Source organism: Ochlerotatus camptorhynchus, unplaced genomic scaffold, assembly GCF_037179485.1.
Source record: "Ochlerotatus camptorhynchus isolate MF236.1 unplaced genomic scaffold, CSIRO-AGI_Acam_v1.1 ptg000085l, whole genome shotgun sequence".
Taxonomy (NCBI): Eukaryota; Metazoa; Arthropoda; class Insecta; order Diptera; family Culicidae; genus Ochlerotatus; species Ochlerotatus camptorhynchus.
Window position 1 is genome coordinate 5,977,131 of NW_027040575.1, and position 15,502 is coordinate 5,992,632.

The window sequence follows — 15,502 nt, forward strand, 5'->3', positions numbered from 1 at the left end:
ATAAAAATTTACCTCCGTAACTCGGTATCCTCCGTAACTTGATGGTGTCTTCAATATTAAGTTAGGAAGAGTTGTCTGTAGTTATGTTCAACTATATTGAAGGACCATTGAGTTAGCGAGGAAATGGAGGTAAACTGTGGAAATTTGTATGGACAAAATAGTTGAAGTAGCCTGGATGTCCATCGAGGTAGGGAGAGTTGACTGTACTAAATTTGATTATTAAAAAGATAATCAAGGCTGTATTTTTATGAACATGCAAAACAAGTACGAAGGTAATATTTACTGTGCATTTTCGTTTTTATTGAAAATTTGACAATATATGTAACAACCAATTTGAAAATACAATCTTTACATACAAAACGTATCTTATACATAATTTGTAATGTAACATCGTTTGCATTTAAGAAATAAATCCCTGCCAATTAAGCCATTCAATACTAATTGTCGTTTATTACTCACATCACAAATCACTCTCTTTCAATAGATTGGAGTCTTTATTTTTAGCTTCTTCTAGAAATTCTAGGTATAGATTGTATGCTGGTATAGGTTCTCTTAGCTGGGTGTATTCAAAACTTTATTTGATAGGATTGATGTTCGCTGGTAGTTTGCAGACATATTAAGTAATATCTAGAAGCTATTTGAAAAAAAAGTATTCTCACTTAACGTTCCATTCTAATGATGGCTTTTCTTTAAACCAGTCGAAGTTATGAGTTTACTGTGCTTCACCACCGATGTGCGCATGTTGCTGAGGGACAAAATTAAGCACTTCTTGGAACACAAGTTCTAAAAAGAGATTATTGAGTTACATAATGAACAAATGGTCAACCAATCTCAACCGTACCCTTCCACTTTTCCACTGGTAGATCCATATCCTCAAAGCTTTGATCGTACAATGACGATGTGGGTTCATCGGAAGGATCAGCGTATTTTTCCAGATATCTTGAAATTAGAACCGTATTAACTGCAATGAATTGATATTTGATTAAATTCCACAATACTTACTGGTGGGCTAGTGCCTGCTCAGCTGTGACACGCTTATCGGCATCTAGTTCCAGCATTTTTTCCAGCAGGTCAATCGCTAGGGGGTTAGCACCGCGGAATACATCACTAAAGCTGCGTTTCTCCGTTTTAGGCAAAGATCGGATGTAGTGTCTAGCCTGTAAGGTAAATGGATTAGATGTGAGACGTGCGCTTAAAAAGCAAATTTTAGGCAAGGGAATTCCATGGTAGCACTGCTGAGGATGACTGCATTCACATACCTCCTCACTTGTTATCTTTTGCATCAGCTCCTCGTCGGGTGTCCCGCAGAAGAACATGATGCGTGTGAGATGATCGATATCTAATGTACGATCAGTGCGTTAATGAATTACAAGTGATATATTAAAAAGGCGCGTAGTGTTGAAAGTAGCGCGTCAAAGGTTCCAAAACGTACAAGGTCTGAGTTAAGGTAATTTTTTTTATTGAAATTTTGAAACACAGATAATTTTGATGAGTTAGTAACGAATTTAAGAAAAAAATAAATGAATACCAAATAAAAGATTTCTGAGCATGTTTTTTCCACTTGTGCACTTAAGCCGCTTAATTTCCGCAGTATCAAGTAAAATCTAGCTTTTTTTATTTCATTAATCGACAAACTGAATAAATTCACTGAGTAATGTCATACGAGTATACATATTTTGTGTCAATGTATCGTTGTGTTGTTCTAACTAAGAGATGAACTAGCCTGTGGCTGAAAATCTCTTTAATAAAGAAAAAAAAAAAAAAAAAACGTTGTGTTGTTGTGCAACAATTACAATTATATGTGCAACAAGTAGTGTGTTTCACCGTGATGATCTTGTAGTGCAACATAATTTCAAGACTGTTTGGAAAAGAAAGTATAAGTGCCGAAATAGCTCAGTTGGGAGAGCGTTAGACTGAAGATCTAAAGGTCCCCGGTTCAATCCCGGGTTTCGGCAAGTAGGTTTTTTTGTGTGGAGGATGTTCTACATTTTTAATTATGCTGATAATATTTTAAATGATTGCATCTGAAACTGCTGGAGAGTACCCTAAACAGTCCTTGGCACATTTAGTACACAGAAAGATACCAAGACGATGAGAAGAAACATCGCAATTTGATCATAATTTTTTATGAGTGCATATGGGCTTATTTGTACAATTTTGTGGATAATGGCCTTTCAGACATCTACATAACAAAATTTGTGCTGCAAAATTGACGAAGTGGTGGAAGCAATTTGGTTGTAATATGAATTTAAAAGTTAGTTCTAGATAAAAAAAAAGCGAAACAATGAACTTAAAAACCAAACTAGGGCGATACTTTATTTAGTATCGCATATTATGTGGCAGTGTTGAACAGTCGATTACGATTTTGTGCTTTCAATGTGTTGCTCACGAAAAAATAAGGCAAAATTCAAATTTCATTCGTAAAAAGTTAAAAACGTTCGTGAGAATTCGACATGATATAATTGATCAATAAAGCCTTTTTCAAATGTATTTCTAGAACAGTAACCAATTTGTGTAGTGTACATAGCAACAAAAATTCAAAATGCCGAAATAGCTCAGTTGGGAGAGCGTTAGACTGAAGATCTAAAGGTCCCCGGTTCAATCCCGGGTTTCGGCACAGAAATCTTTTTTAGGTATTTGCTGATTCTACTGGGTTGTAAGCTAGTTTAAGAAAACAAACACAGCTGCAAAGGAGGTTATCTACAGGGGAATCCGAATCCCCTGAAGAGCGTGACCGACCACCCCGCGATTATTCTGCTGGTTCTTAACCCGACAGCGCTGATTTTTTATAGATTCACTCACAAGCAATCAGCATAGATACCCGCATAAACGCGAACCATAACTAGACCTTATCGAAAATGGTTAAAACTTGTTTATAATCCCTGCTAAACTTTAACTGAAATGGTTATGGAACTTTACATGAACGTTTGTGTGATAAAGTTTTAACCTTATGTATTATGGTTCTTTGGAAGTGAACCTCAGAAATAATAGGTTGTTAAGAACAGGCTTGCTTCCACTCACTTGCTATAAAAAAATGATTTTAAGAATTTTGGAATCTTCAGATGTTATAATGATATTTTGTACTTGTTAGATACTTGTAGAGATAGGAAAGCAAGTGTTTGACACATAAAAACTTTCAAATTCGCTTTCAGATAGTCACAATCCACGCGAGTCTACTTGGTTTAAGAATAGTCGCTCTACTTACACGATTACGATTAGTTTTTAAACATTTAAACATTTATGCTGGTGTGAAGCGGAACTATGTGGCGGAAAACTTTCATATATGTAGCTGCAAAGTCAAGTGAGTGGTATTGTAGTTTTATCATTTATGTCACATTTGAATTGGATCTCAGTTACGTGTTGAATAACAATTATACTAGAAATGATAATGTTCCTCAATCTGTCCTACATCGAAAGGTCTAATGGACCAAATCCTAACGCATAACTGCGTTTATGTACAGATTCGTCTGATGCAATTCATGATTTATAAAAAAATAAGGATTGCTTAAAAATAGTCAAACATTTGTCCTAATTATACATTAAAATGCATCCAGATACGTGTTTAGATTTATTCTTCAACCAGGCATTTCTATGACGCGCATAAAAAAGTTGCACTAATGTCTCAATTACGATCATTACGGACGGTTTTTGCATTTATGGACTGACAAGTGAGAAAACCAGATCAAGAAAAATATGCTCGGAAAAACAGCAACCCCCAAGGGGAGGAAAGAATGTTGAAAGTACATACAAGTATAGCCGTAGTGTAGAAGCGTGCAGGCATTTGATCAGGCAGAAAGAGAACGCAGTTAAAAGTGGCAATAAGTGAAGTGAGATAGCGGAGGTAAACAATTACAGAAAAGAAATATGTGTATTGCTACATCTATATTAGCTTCATACCGAGCAGAGCTGCTGTGCACCATACTTGTTGATGATTTAAAATGAATTTAAATGTATCCTAATATCAAACTTAAGAAAGAAAAAAAGCAGTGCTACGCCTGTTGAAGGAATCGGTTAGGTATTACAGGTGATTTTTTTTTGGAACGCTGGGAGAAGGAAGAGAATATAATGCTATTACTCACACTTTCCGAGGATATTTTCGCCATGAATTCTTCGTTCGGTGTTCCCAATATCTCCATTATTAGGTTTAATTGATGAATGTCTGTCATGGGTCAAAGTTATTCAGCGAAATAGTATCGAGTTTATGAATTGAGAGAAAATCACGTGTCATATGGCATCGGTACAGAACGGTTGTAGAACGTGTTTTTGATGAATTTTCAGTTAGAAATGAACACGTGTGTATGAGTAAATAGCGCAGCGCAGGCAATGAGCGTTTTATTTGTTTACATATTCGCTAGCTAACGATGCAGTGAGCAATTTTTCGGATTAGTTGGCGTGATGCGGACACATGGTTAATGGTAAAACGGACGAATTCTATGATCAATGGTTCATGCCAGTTTCTAGATTTATACTCCGTTTAGAATGAGGAAATTTTAAATGGAGAAGCTTCTTTCTTGATACCGTATTTGTTGTATATCTCAATATGGCTATTAGGGTCGTTCAAGTGGGTATGGTCAATTATAATCTGCTGCTCCTCACTGCTCTTTCGGTCTGTATTGAGTCCCCCCCTCCCTCCATAACTGTACCAAATTTGAACGAATTTGATAGCGATCTAGATTTGTAGGAAAACTATAAAGGGTTGGTAGGAAATGATATCTAACGTGAAGCTTTAGTGTGATAATTTATTAGCTAGATAATGATCTTAGAGGAGGGTAGGCGGATAGTTCCGTTAGAGTACGGCAGTATGAAAATTGAATAGAAGTTGAAAATGAGCGCAGGGCCATTAATGCGACAGTACAAAGTCAAACACACACCTTTTGCCTAGCCCGTAGGATGTACGCGGAGATTTGAAGTATGTCTTGTATACTGCCTACTCTAACGGAACTATCCACCTACCCTCTTCTAAGATCATTCTCTAGCTAATAAATTATCACAGTTAGCTTCTCAAGCTTCATGTTAGATAGCATTTCCAACCAACTCTGAAAATCGCAAATTTCGCGTATGAAGTAACATAAACACTTTGAATGAGAACTATAAAGTTTGTATGGGAAAATGCATGGAAAATGGAACGAAACATGGGATTTATTTTTATAATACTATGCCGAAGATCGCAAATTGATTCAACTTCTGAGCAAAAAATTACTAACCTTTAACTCGCTTAAAAACTCCAAATTTGGTATAACTCTCAAAGCTTTTAATCATGATGATAAAAATAATCCTTGGAGTGTTGTATGTATTATTTCACGCTCTAAGGGGGGAGGATGTAAGATTTTGTGACAAGCAATGCAGATTGCCAAAAAAATGTGATTTGGCAAGCAATCTGTAGTTGCGGAAAACGAAGTGATATTTTCGTCACAACCGGAACTGTGAATCAAGAAATTTATCTAAATGAGTGCCTCCAAAAACGTCGACTTCCATTTTTGAAGCAACACGGTGGTTCAACAGTATTTTGGCCACATTTAGCCTCGTGCCACTATGCACAATCGGTATTGGAATGATATCGAATGAACGATGTCAATTGTGTGCCCAAAGACAACAATCCGCTAAATTGCCCAGAACTCCGACCTATCGAAAAATACTGGGCGATTATGAAGCAGTAGCTGAGAAAGAACCCTGGTATTGCCAAAAATGAAGTGGACATGAAAAGAAAATGGTAAAAAGCTGAGAAAGAAGTGGCAGATACCACTGTGCAAAAGGCAATGGAAGGTATTAAGAGAAAAGTTTATGTATTTGTTTATGGTAAATAAATGAGACCCGTAAAACGTTAAAAAGTTTCTTAATATATCAAAGCTAACACAGTTTTTCTTGATTCTGATAAATGGCTTTTGTTTGTCGATATTTTTGTATGCTGCAATAATTTCGTGGACAACCTTTAGGTATAAAAAACGTGATGAAAGGGGGGAGGGGGCTAACGAAAACCGCGTGATAAAACGAGTAAATAAAAAAAAAAAACGCGGACTCCATTGAAGTCAACAGAAATGGCTAGTGTCTTCAGCAAAATTGTATATTTCAATATTGTCATCTAATATGAATAAATTACTAAATAAATAACAGTCCGCATCGTGCTCTTTTGCCGTGCGGATCTATTTACTTATTGCTGAAGGAAGTGTTACTGCTATCTAAAGCTACAACTAATTTAATCAGCACTTTTCAATGCTCAACCTGTTAAATTACTACCTTTTCTACTTTTATTCCTCTTTGATCCTTGTTTGGACCCTACTCGAGGTAATCCTATTTGGAATTCGATTTGGAGAAACTTAGTTCTGCCGCCATCTAAGCGCAAAATAAAAGGGTAATCGCTTGATCCCCGTTCTGATGAAAATAATTTGAGCAATCAATTTGATATGCTTACGGATAATGAGAATGATCCATCATCCAGGCAAAATTCAATTAAAAATTCCCGGCTTAATGCCAAAAAGGACTTCAAATTGGCCGTTGGGGTGAATTCCGGGTATTGATTGAAACATTGGACGGATTGAAACGTCTTCTCAAGTATCTTACTGAGAAGCAACACACATTTTTTATTTACGACACCAAAACTGAACGTGTGTTCAAGGTTGTATTGAAAGGTCTGCCCAATGGTGAATCCCTGGATCAGATCAAAGATGAATTGACTAAATTACTTGGAGTTGAGTCTGTCCAAGTAATCAAAATAAAAATGAAATCCCGTCCTGTCGGTTAACGCAACCGGATTTCCAATGATTTTTATTTAGTTCACTTAGTGTTTAGTGTTTAGTGAACTAAAAAAGCCTTATGCTTCATGCCCGAATCAAGTGTTCTAAGCGACAGGTAGGAAACGTTCACGTTTCCGAAAAGGTTCAAATTCCTCTGCTGTTAACAACGGTCAGCGAGGAACAAATTCTACATTCGTAACCGTAGATACAAATATCACCCCTGCTTCAAATTCAAAATTGGAACAACTTTTGCATTTTCCATTTATCAGGAAAGTATGCCAAATGGAAACATCTGTTAAATAATGTTACCAAGAAAGACAAGGTACTATCTGGGAGTTTTTTATGAGGATATAGAAAATTCCATCATCACCTGGAGCTTTCATATTATGAAACTTTTTAGTTATATACCTTACTTCGTCCAAATCAGTCCCCCAGGAATCATCAAAAATATTTTCCCGAGAGAAAATATTCAGATAATCCCGAGCAACCTGATTCTCAATAGAACTAGTAAGACCCAAACTGAAATTATGGGAACTCTTGAATTGCTTAGCAAGTTTCTGAGCTTTTTTCCAAATTTGTGATCAAAATTTTACCACCTTCTTTAAGCGCTGGAATAGGCTTTGGAATTTTTTTTTCAAAATTTTTGTGAGTTTTCAAAAGGGTTTGGAGCTCGGGTCTAATTTAGAAACATTATTTTCAAAAGTTTTGTTCCTCAGGGCAGAGAATCGCTTTTAAATTTGTTTTTGCAAATCCCGCCAGATAACTTTCATAGCAGGATCGCGTGTTCTTTGGTATTATCTCCTACGGACATTTTTGAATCGAATTTAACCTCGCATTTTGGTACTGAGGCAGCTATAGAAGCAGTCAGAGATTCAAGAGCATAATTAAGCTGTTGGGATTACAAATTATTTCTTGGGATATTTCAAAAGTTACTGAAAGGTGATCAGAACCGAAGTCAGCATGAGTAACCAATTGACTACAAAGTCGACATGAATCAGTTAAGACCAAATCAATAGTTGAGGGATTTCTTGCAGAAGAAAAGCATGTTGGGCTGTTTGTATATTGAATAGTGTAATAACCTGCAGAACAATCATCAAACAGAATATTACCATTGGAATTGCTTGGAGCATTATTCCATGAGCGGTGTTTTGCATTAAAATCACCAATAATGAAGAATTTAGACCTATGACGGGTAAGTTTCTGAAGGTCACCTTTGAGAAACTTCTTTTGCTGGCCTACGCATTTGAATGGCAAATAGGCTATAAACGTAAGTTGTCAAAATTTTGTTTTGAACTCAGAACTCCCAAAGTTTCAAAAACTTTGGTTTCAAATTAAGAAAGAATTTTATGTTTGATTCGTCTATGAACAATGATGGCAACGCCACCACAGGCTCCATCAAGACGATCATTTCTATGAATGAAATAATTAGCGTCCCTCTTAACCTTATGGTCAGGTTTAAGGAACGTTTCAGTTATTGCAATATGCACGTTATGAACTCTCAAAAAGTTAAATAGCTCGTCTTGATTATCTTTGAGAGATCGAGCGTTCTAATTTTAAATAATTAATGATTTAAAATCCATATCTGAATTTCAAAGACATGAAAATATAATTCGCAAATTTTACTCCAGTTTGAATAGCATCAAACATGGAGTTAGATTTAAGCATATCAGAAATCATGTCAATTAATGATTTCTGTAAAAATTCCATTCCATTCCTAAGTCAAAATTTTCAAAATTTCCGTTAGAATTACGTCGGTTTGTATTTTGATTTCTACCCGTTGCAATACCAGCATAGGTAGCTCCATTCACTCGCTAAACATTGTTAGCAGCGAGGGGAGTAGGTATAGATAAAGAATTGCCAGCAGGGGTGATATTTGTGCCCCGGGTACGAATGTAGAATTTGTTCCTCGCTGACCATTGTTAACAGCAGAGGAATTTGTACCTGTTTGGGAACGTGGAGCGTTTCCTACCTGTCGGTTAGAACGAGATTGTAGGATCGCTTTGCGAGTCTTACATTCCAAAAATTGGATTTGTGGTTTTCACCACCATTTGAACATTTAAATTTCTTAGGATCTTCCTTCACAGGACAGTCATCCTTTGCGTGAGAGGAATCACCACAATTCATGCATTTAGCTGGCATGTAGCAATTTTTAGTTCCGTGACCCAATCCCTGGCACTTACGGCACTGGGTGAGGTTTTGGAAATTTCCTCCAGTCTTCCTGAAGTGTTCCCACTTCACTCGGACATGGAGCATAAGGCTAGTTTTTTCTAAGGCCTTAAGGTTGTTTAGTTCACTAAAATTTTAGTAGTAAAATTTATTGAAACATGTCAAAGACGCCTTTAAAAAAATTCAAGATCCAAAATAGACGAATTTTTGCAAAAATGTGAATGATTGCCCATACACATAATTATGTAAAGTTTCATGTAAATCGGAGAAGGTCAAGTCTTAAATTTTTATTCTTTTATCCTATTTGGCCTGAAACTGGTAACTCTTAAAACGTGAAAAATATAATGAGAGAGAGAGAAGAATTAGTAATTTCCATTTGATTTCACTACCTTATTTGCTTACCCTTGACAGATATGCGTATTTCGTCTACAATGTGCAGATTTCTTCAGTGTCTTGTACTAATACTCGACAGCAGACGCCCACATTCATCAGAATTCATCGTGAAAAATATCACAAAATGATTTTGGATCGTCTTTTTCAGAATAGTGCCGTCTTTTTCTGACTTTTTTCTCTCCATTTCAATGAAGGATAAAATCCACTGCATAAAACATAACACCACAAACGAGAAATTTTGTAAGTAGGAAATTTAAATTTTTTGCATCTCGATTTGTATTGTTAGTCTCCCCAATTTTTTAAAGCGATTCATCAAAAAAGGTCCAAGCCCCAGAATCTTGAACTGTTTTGAAGTCTCCGATCTTAAAAAAAATGTTACTCTGAGTTCAAGATCGCGACAATTGCTCAAAGTTCCATAATTTTCTGTGTCCTCCCTCCCTCGAAAGTTTTACAGTGCGGGAATACTATAATAGGGTAAATTATGGCTTCGGCACCCATTGACTGTTTTCGGCAACCGAAATTGAAACGTTTATTTCACTGTATTTTCCCATCAAAACTCTTCGCTGAATGTATTAAACCGATTCCTTACCTTTTCAGCTTCAACCTGATTACATTTTTACGACTGTGAATTCCTGTTATACCATATTTTTCTTTAAATGAAATATACATACTACAAAATACGGCTGATTTCGAGTTGCCGATAATAGAACAGCTGGTTAACACGCAGTCACAGGAGTGGAACTTCGGATCTGAAAGTGGCTCCACTTGTCATTTGCGAACACTAGCGCACCTAGCGGTAGAAGGCATCTTCTGCCTGCAGTTAAGATAGGCAGCATGCTATGATAGTGTGAGTGCACATAGAAAGCCCGTGTGGAACGCTACCACAACACATCGCTTGTTGAGCAGAAAAACGAACCATTTTTGATTCACCGATTTGTTTGCACTTCCCCTTCTGTTCTGTGACGCAGTTCAAATGGAAAGGGTGCCGAAGAAAAAGAGACTGCCGACAATAGTCACTCTCACCTGAGAAGTTTGGAGCGTTGTAAAAACATGTTCAACCCGTTTTGATTAATTCTGTTGATTGGAATTGGTAGAACAGCAAGCAGCAGATAAATGTCAACAAACAAACCTGTCATGTATGCGTGTCACGCTGAGAAATCGTTAATAGAAGTTCGGACGCTGCTTAGATTGACGAGAATACGTAAATTCCCCTATGTCAAAGTCCGGCATTATCTTTGGCACAGAAACCTTTTGACGTGTCAGAATCTTGTCATTTCTTGCAAGAGTTTTATCATATTGTGTTTAAATTTAATAGGTATCAGCACTCGGTAACAAATATTTCAGGATATCCAGGACTTAAATAGGATGGGATTTTCTTCCTCGGGGCTGTTCATTAACTACGTAGACATTTTACGGGGGGGGGGGGGGGGTGGTAGTTCGACAATTATCAACGGCTCGTATAAATTAAAAAAAATGTTGTATGGACAATTGTCTACGTAGGGGGGTCAAGAATCCTAAGAACCGTCTGCGTAGTTAATGAACAGCCCCTTATCAACGTGAGTGCATTAGGATGCTGCACGCTGACGTCACGAATGAACGCGATGAACCCGAATTCATCAGTTTGACATCCAGTGGTGGTTTGTTTACCTTTGCTTGTTAGTCAGTTCCAGTGGATTTGAGGTTTTAAATAAAAAGAATTAAAATATATGATATCCGACTATGTTCGTTTGAAAAATATTCCTCTTCAATAAATCTAAAAAAAAAATAATAAATTTTTTAAACTTTTTTTTCTAAGTCCATGTAAACAAACCACTGCCAGATGTCAAAAAAGTGAGGTTACCTCGACGGTGCAGCTCCCTATACAAACGTGTTCAACGCTTCATTTCTATAACGCCTAGCTAGACTATCAGCAAGAAATGATAATGAAAAAGAAGCACGCTTAGAAGGGAACGCTGGCTGTGGATCTTCTCGTCGTGCTTTGCTCATCGCTTTCAATGTAAGTAACGTCGATTTTCTAGTTAAACGAAACCTCATTATGGCTTTCAACCCCTTTCACGAACACTCTATCACCGCTCTTTCAATTTGTTTAAAATGCGTTATGCCCCGTTTTCGTTAATTTATTTTTAGATAAATATGTGGATGGAAGATAAATTAAACATATTACGTGTAATCTTCAAGTGTTTTCACGTGAGAAATGCTTTAAATGTGTTATTTCATTTTCCGTCATATACGTCATGAAACCTCTGTTGATGTGTTTCACGAAAGAGAACACTATCAAAGTCGAGCGCTCTTTCGCTCATCCGTTTCACCGAAGCTTGACAGGAAGACCAATGGAGCGACGGGAGAAAGAGAGACAAGCGATTGAACATTTGTTTGTGCACGCCGACTGAGGTTCTAGAATGCTGCGAAGCTGTTCGACTTTCACAGAAAAAGAAAGCCAGCAGTCTCTTCGTCGCATGTGGGTAAAAATCGATTTAATTTTGACTGAAACTAGCTAAGAGTGTAATGTTTACGCTGGCAGATTTTCATCACAATCTGTCAAGTGGTTATCGAAATGGCATCGGAGCAAGAGCAGATCCGGCAAAAAATCTTGTGCGCCGTCGTAAAAAATCCGACTGCGTCCCACAGATGGATCGAGAAACACCTGGGAATGCATCATACGACGATTTTCATTTTACATTTTACCGGGTGATGAAGTTATTCAAGGAGACCCAGACGACCCAGTGGTGGGCAGGCTGCGGCAAAAAACCGAAAACAGCTGACCCGGCCGAATCTATCGATCCGCGATGCGGCGAAGAATGCGGATGTTTGTATCTGGTCCGGAAGGCACCGAATCGGAACGACAAACAAATCACGGTGGCCAAAACCCCCGCGCCAGGAAGCTAAACCGTGAGTGGCTGACAAAACTGAGGTGCGTCGTAATTGACGACGAGACTTACATACATCAAGACAGTTGCCGGGGCAGGAGTTTTACGTTGTCACATCATGGTTGGCCGTGTCTGAGGAGGTAAGGAGGAAGTTTTAGGCCAAATGGTGAAAAATGTATATTAGATTCGTATGAAACTGTGCGTAATTGTTTGTCATGAGTGGTATCGATCAGAAAAGATCAATAATATCAATGATTTCACCATGCACAAATCAATAATAGGTTTCTTCCGATGCGTTAGTTCATTAGCTACAACATAAATCCTGTTAGAGCGCATTGTATGAATATTTACGCTCATTGTTCTCAAAACAAAAGAAGCGCTCCTAGCGAATCCTCTTTTTCAACGTTTATCCGTAGGACGAAGAAAATCTAATGACGTTTCAATGCGTTAGGACGGAATTTGAATTGAAGAAAATCTAATGGCGTTTCAATGCGTTATGACGGAATTGAAACTCATAGAACGAATTTAGAATCAGGAAGCAGTATTAGATTTTAAACAATATCTCAACAATTTGTGACTCTTTGTCAAATCCAACGGTACGTATGGAAAGGTGAATAAATTTAGAAGTCATCTTTGACAAAAATATATCATTTTTTGTTTAAACTCGTTCAGAAAAGAGAGGTAAAGCGCGGGTAAGACGGAAATTAGATCGAAAACCCTACATTTAAAAATTAATAAAATTTGGCCAATTTAAATCTTGTAAATTTTTCAAAATGCGTCTTTCAAAATTTTTAACAAATTGTGGCATTGAAACGGCATTTCTGGTCGAAACAAAGTCCAAAGTTGTAGAAAAAATAATGTCTTTCTGGGAAAAATATAAAAAATTCAAACCCAGATGAGATACGTCTTTGCAGATTTTTGAAAATTTCTTTCCAAAAAAAAGCTTATGATGAATGCAAATTGGCGTGGAACTGGTCAAATGGTACGCTGAATTACAGTAATGGATAAAAGAATTAAAAAAAAAGACCAACGAATCTTAAATATGGAGTGACATGATGTTCTGCTCAGTAAGCACAAACGGTCGCTCTAAGGCCACTGAGCCACTCATATTACATCACACCACTTTTGATCGAGTTGTTGTAGCCATTCAAACCCGGCACCGACAAAAAATGATGACAATTTATACAAAAACGGTGAGCAAGCATTGTGACTATGAAACTCTTTAATATGATGCCATAATTTTCTGCTCAGTAAGCAAAAACGGCTGTCTGAGGCAGCCGAGCCCTCCATATCACAACACACCACTTATGATGGAGTTAATGTTATAACCGGATATTTATTTATTTAATTATTTTCTTGTGAACAGGTAAAATATTCACTCCAATGACAGTAAACTTACTATACAAATTAACATAAAAATCTCTTAAAATTACACTTTTTATTCGAAAACAGGTAAAATTGAAGTCAAATACATTGTTGCATCTGTTGAAGATGCGAAACATCATCCGCATGGGCTCGTTTAATCAGAGTTGATTCGTAAGGGATGGATGTTCAAGAAGGCATGCGATCGTAGATTACAGCGATGGGTATCGATGTCGATACTACTAAGCAGCATAACAGCAGTAGTATATTTCCTTGGAGAAGATCACCAACGAAGCTCGTCATTGGTACGTTACATCTTGTATCCAACAGCTCTAAGATCCTTCCAAAGAAAATGCCTTACTTTAAATAATTTGTCTCCATTTATTTTCAGCGTCCTTGCTTAAGATATTGCTGAAACATGCTCCATCTCCAAGGTAAGACAAGTCGTAAATAACCTCCCCCTTACTTCATTCGTAGTTTTGTCATGGCACGTTTTGTTTCGAATGCGCTGAATTAGGCGGTTCGCAGAATTATGGCGGTTTACGGTAGATCTTGAAAAAATCTCTATCCGTTGTCTCGAAAACATTCCTGAAACCCTCTTTAGATAGCCTAGTCAGATGAGGCACGGTTATACCAAGTCAGAAGCGGAAATCCTAGAATGTTTCAAATGATGCCGAACATCACGATTTAATGAGGATTCATGTAATACCTATTTTGATTGATAAGAGACATATCACAAAATATCAATGTCGCAGTGGTTATGACTCGAACAGAGGGGGGAAAAAGTTGAAAGCTTTTAAGAGCCAATTTTCCAAATTCTGGAACACAAAAATTGATTTTAAACTTTAAGGGATTTAGATCTCGGACGTTAGCAAAATTGTTGGCTGCAGACTTAGGAAAATTATTTAAATTGTGTAAGTGGAAACATGCTTTGGTTCTCGGACCAAATATATTTTATGATTCTGAAAAAAAAATCCAGCTACTGCATTAGATGGGGCTGGGAGGATTGGCGGAGGCACGATTCTAAATGTTAAACCTCTATCTCCAGCAATATTTATAAATTGAACCCGAACAGTCCGATGTAGGTGGTTCAACAACAATATCTATAGTGTTCATCCAACCTTGGAGTATTATTGTCCTACATGCTGAATGCTAGGTGAAAATGGGCGAAAGTGATAATTTCTGAAGCTTCCTGGAATTCCTACGATGTGACACAAATATTGCACAGCTACTAAACGGAAAGTAAGTGTACGTGAGAATACATCTCATGCAGAATGATGTAATGCTGTCATATGCGCACAAAAATGAAAGATGTGACTGTTAGTAATGAATGAGAAATATCATGATCGTGAAAATGATTCCATTAGCATGCATCTACACCAACCCAAACAAGCACGTGCCAATCAACAATCTATACAATTTATCAATGTTTGTCTGGCTCCACCACTAGCTGGATATGAATGCGACATTAGATTGTGGATAAATAGACGTAATCGATAGATTGCAACAAATATTTTCATTGGAGTAAAAGGATACGGTCTGTGCCGGGAAATAACGTTCGACCCGTCAACAGTTCTGCCATGATGCACCCAACGGACCAAATGTCCACTGTTTGATTGTAGTGCATCCAGTTGAGCATGATCTCCGGCGCTCGGTACCATCGGGTTGCCACGTAACCGGTCATTTCGTTCTCGGTGGGACGAGCTAGACCAAAGTCTAGAATTTTAAGTTCACAATCCTCGTTAACTGCAATGTTGGACGGCTTCAAATCCTGCAACGAGAGTGAAATAGTTACAACTAACTGAAAAATCGATTCTCTCAACCCGTGCCGTGGAAAATCCTAGTGGTATGTCGAAGTAAAAGTGGCTAGACATAAATAATGATTGGGAGTAATTTACTTTTATGCTACTCACTACAAACCATGCTAGTGACGATTATAAATCGATAAATGAAAAGAGCATTAAAGTTCTTATGGCTCTCACT

At 37.3% G+C, this 15,502-nt stretch overlaps 1 protein-coding gene and 2 non-coding genes across 4 annotated transcripts in view; 2 read left to right on the forward strand and 1 right to left on the reverse strand.

Moving 5' to 3' along the window:
* Positions 1 to 278: 278 nt before the first annotated feature.
* Positions 279 to 15,502, reverse strand: part of LOC135698387 (mitogen-activated protein kinase p38b-like) — a 29,902-nt gene continuing 14,678 nt past the window's right edge. The window contains exons 3-7 of one of the 2 annotated variants that reach the window (XM_065218351.1): positions 15,056 to 15,290; positions 1,260 to 1,339; positions 1,003 to 1,157; positions 842 to 939; positions 279 to 783 (exon numbers count right to left, since the gene is read on the reverse strand). In XM_065218351.1, coding sequence (XP_065074423.1) covers positions 713 to 783; positions 842 to 939; positions 1,003 to 1,157; positions 1,260 to 1,339; positions 15,056 to 15,290 — 639 coding nt within the window. In that variant the 3' untranslated portion in view covers positions 279 to 712. Of the gene's footprint in view, positions 784 to 841; positions 940 to 1,002; positions 1,158 to 1,259; positions 1,340 to 4,079; positions 4,160 to 15,055; positions 15,291 to 15,502 lie in introns of both variants that reach the window. The other variant, XM_065218350.1, reaches the window with a different exon arrangement.
* On the forward strand, positions 1,883 to 1,955 carry TRNAF-GAA (transfer RNA phenylalanine (anticodon GAA)). The gene has a single exon. It is a non-coding gene; the product is annotated as a tRNA-Phe (tRNA).
* Positions 2,545 to 2,617, forward strand: TRNAF-GAA (transfer RNA phenylalanine (anticodon GAA)). Its single transcript has one exon. It is a non-coding gene; the product is annotated as a tRNA-Phe (tRNA).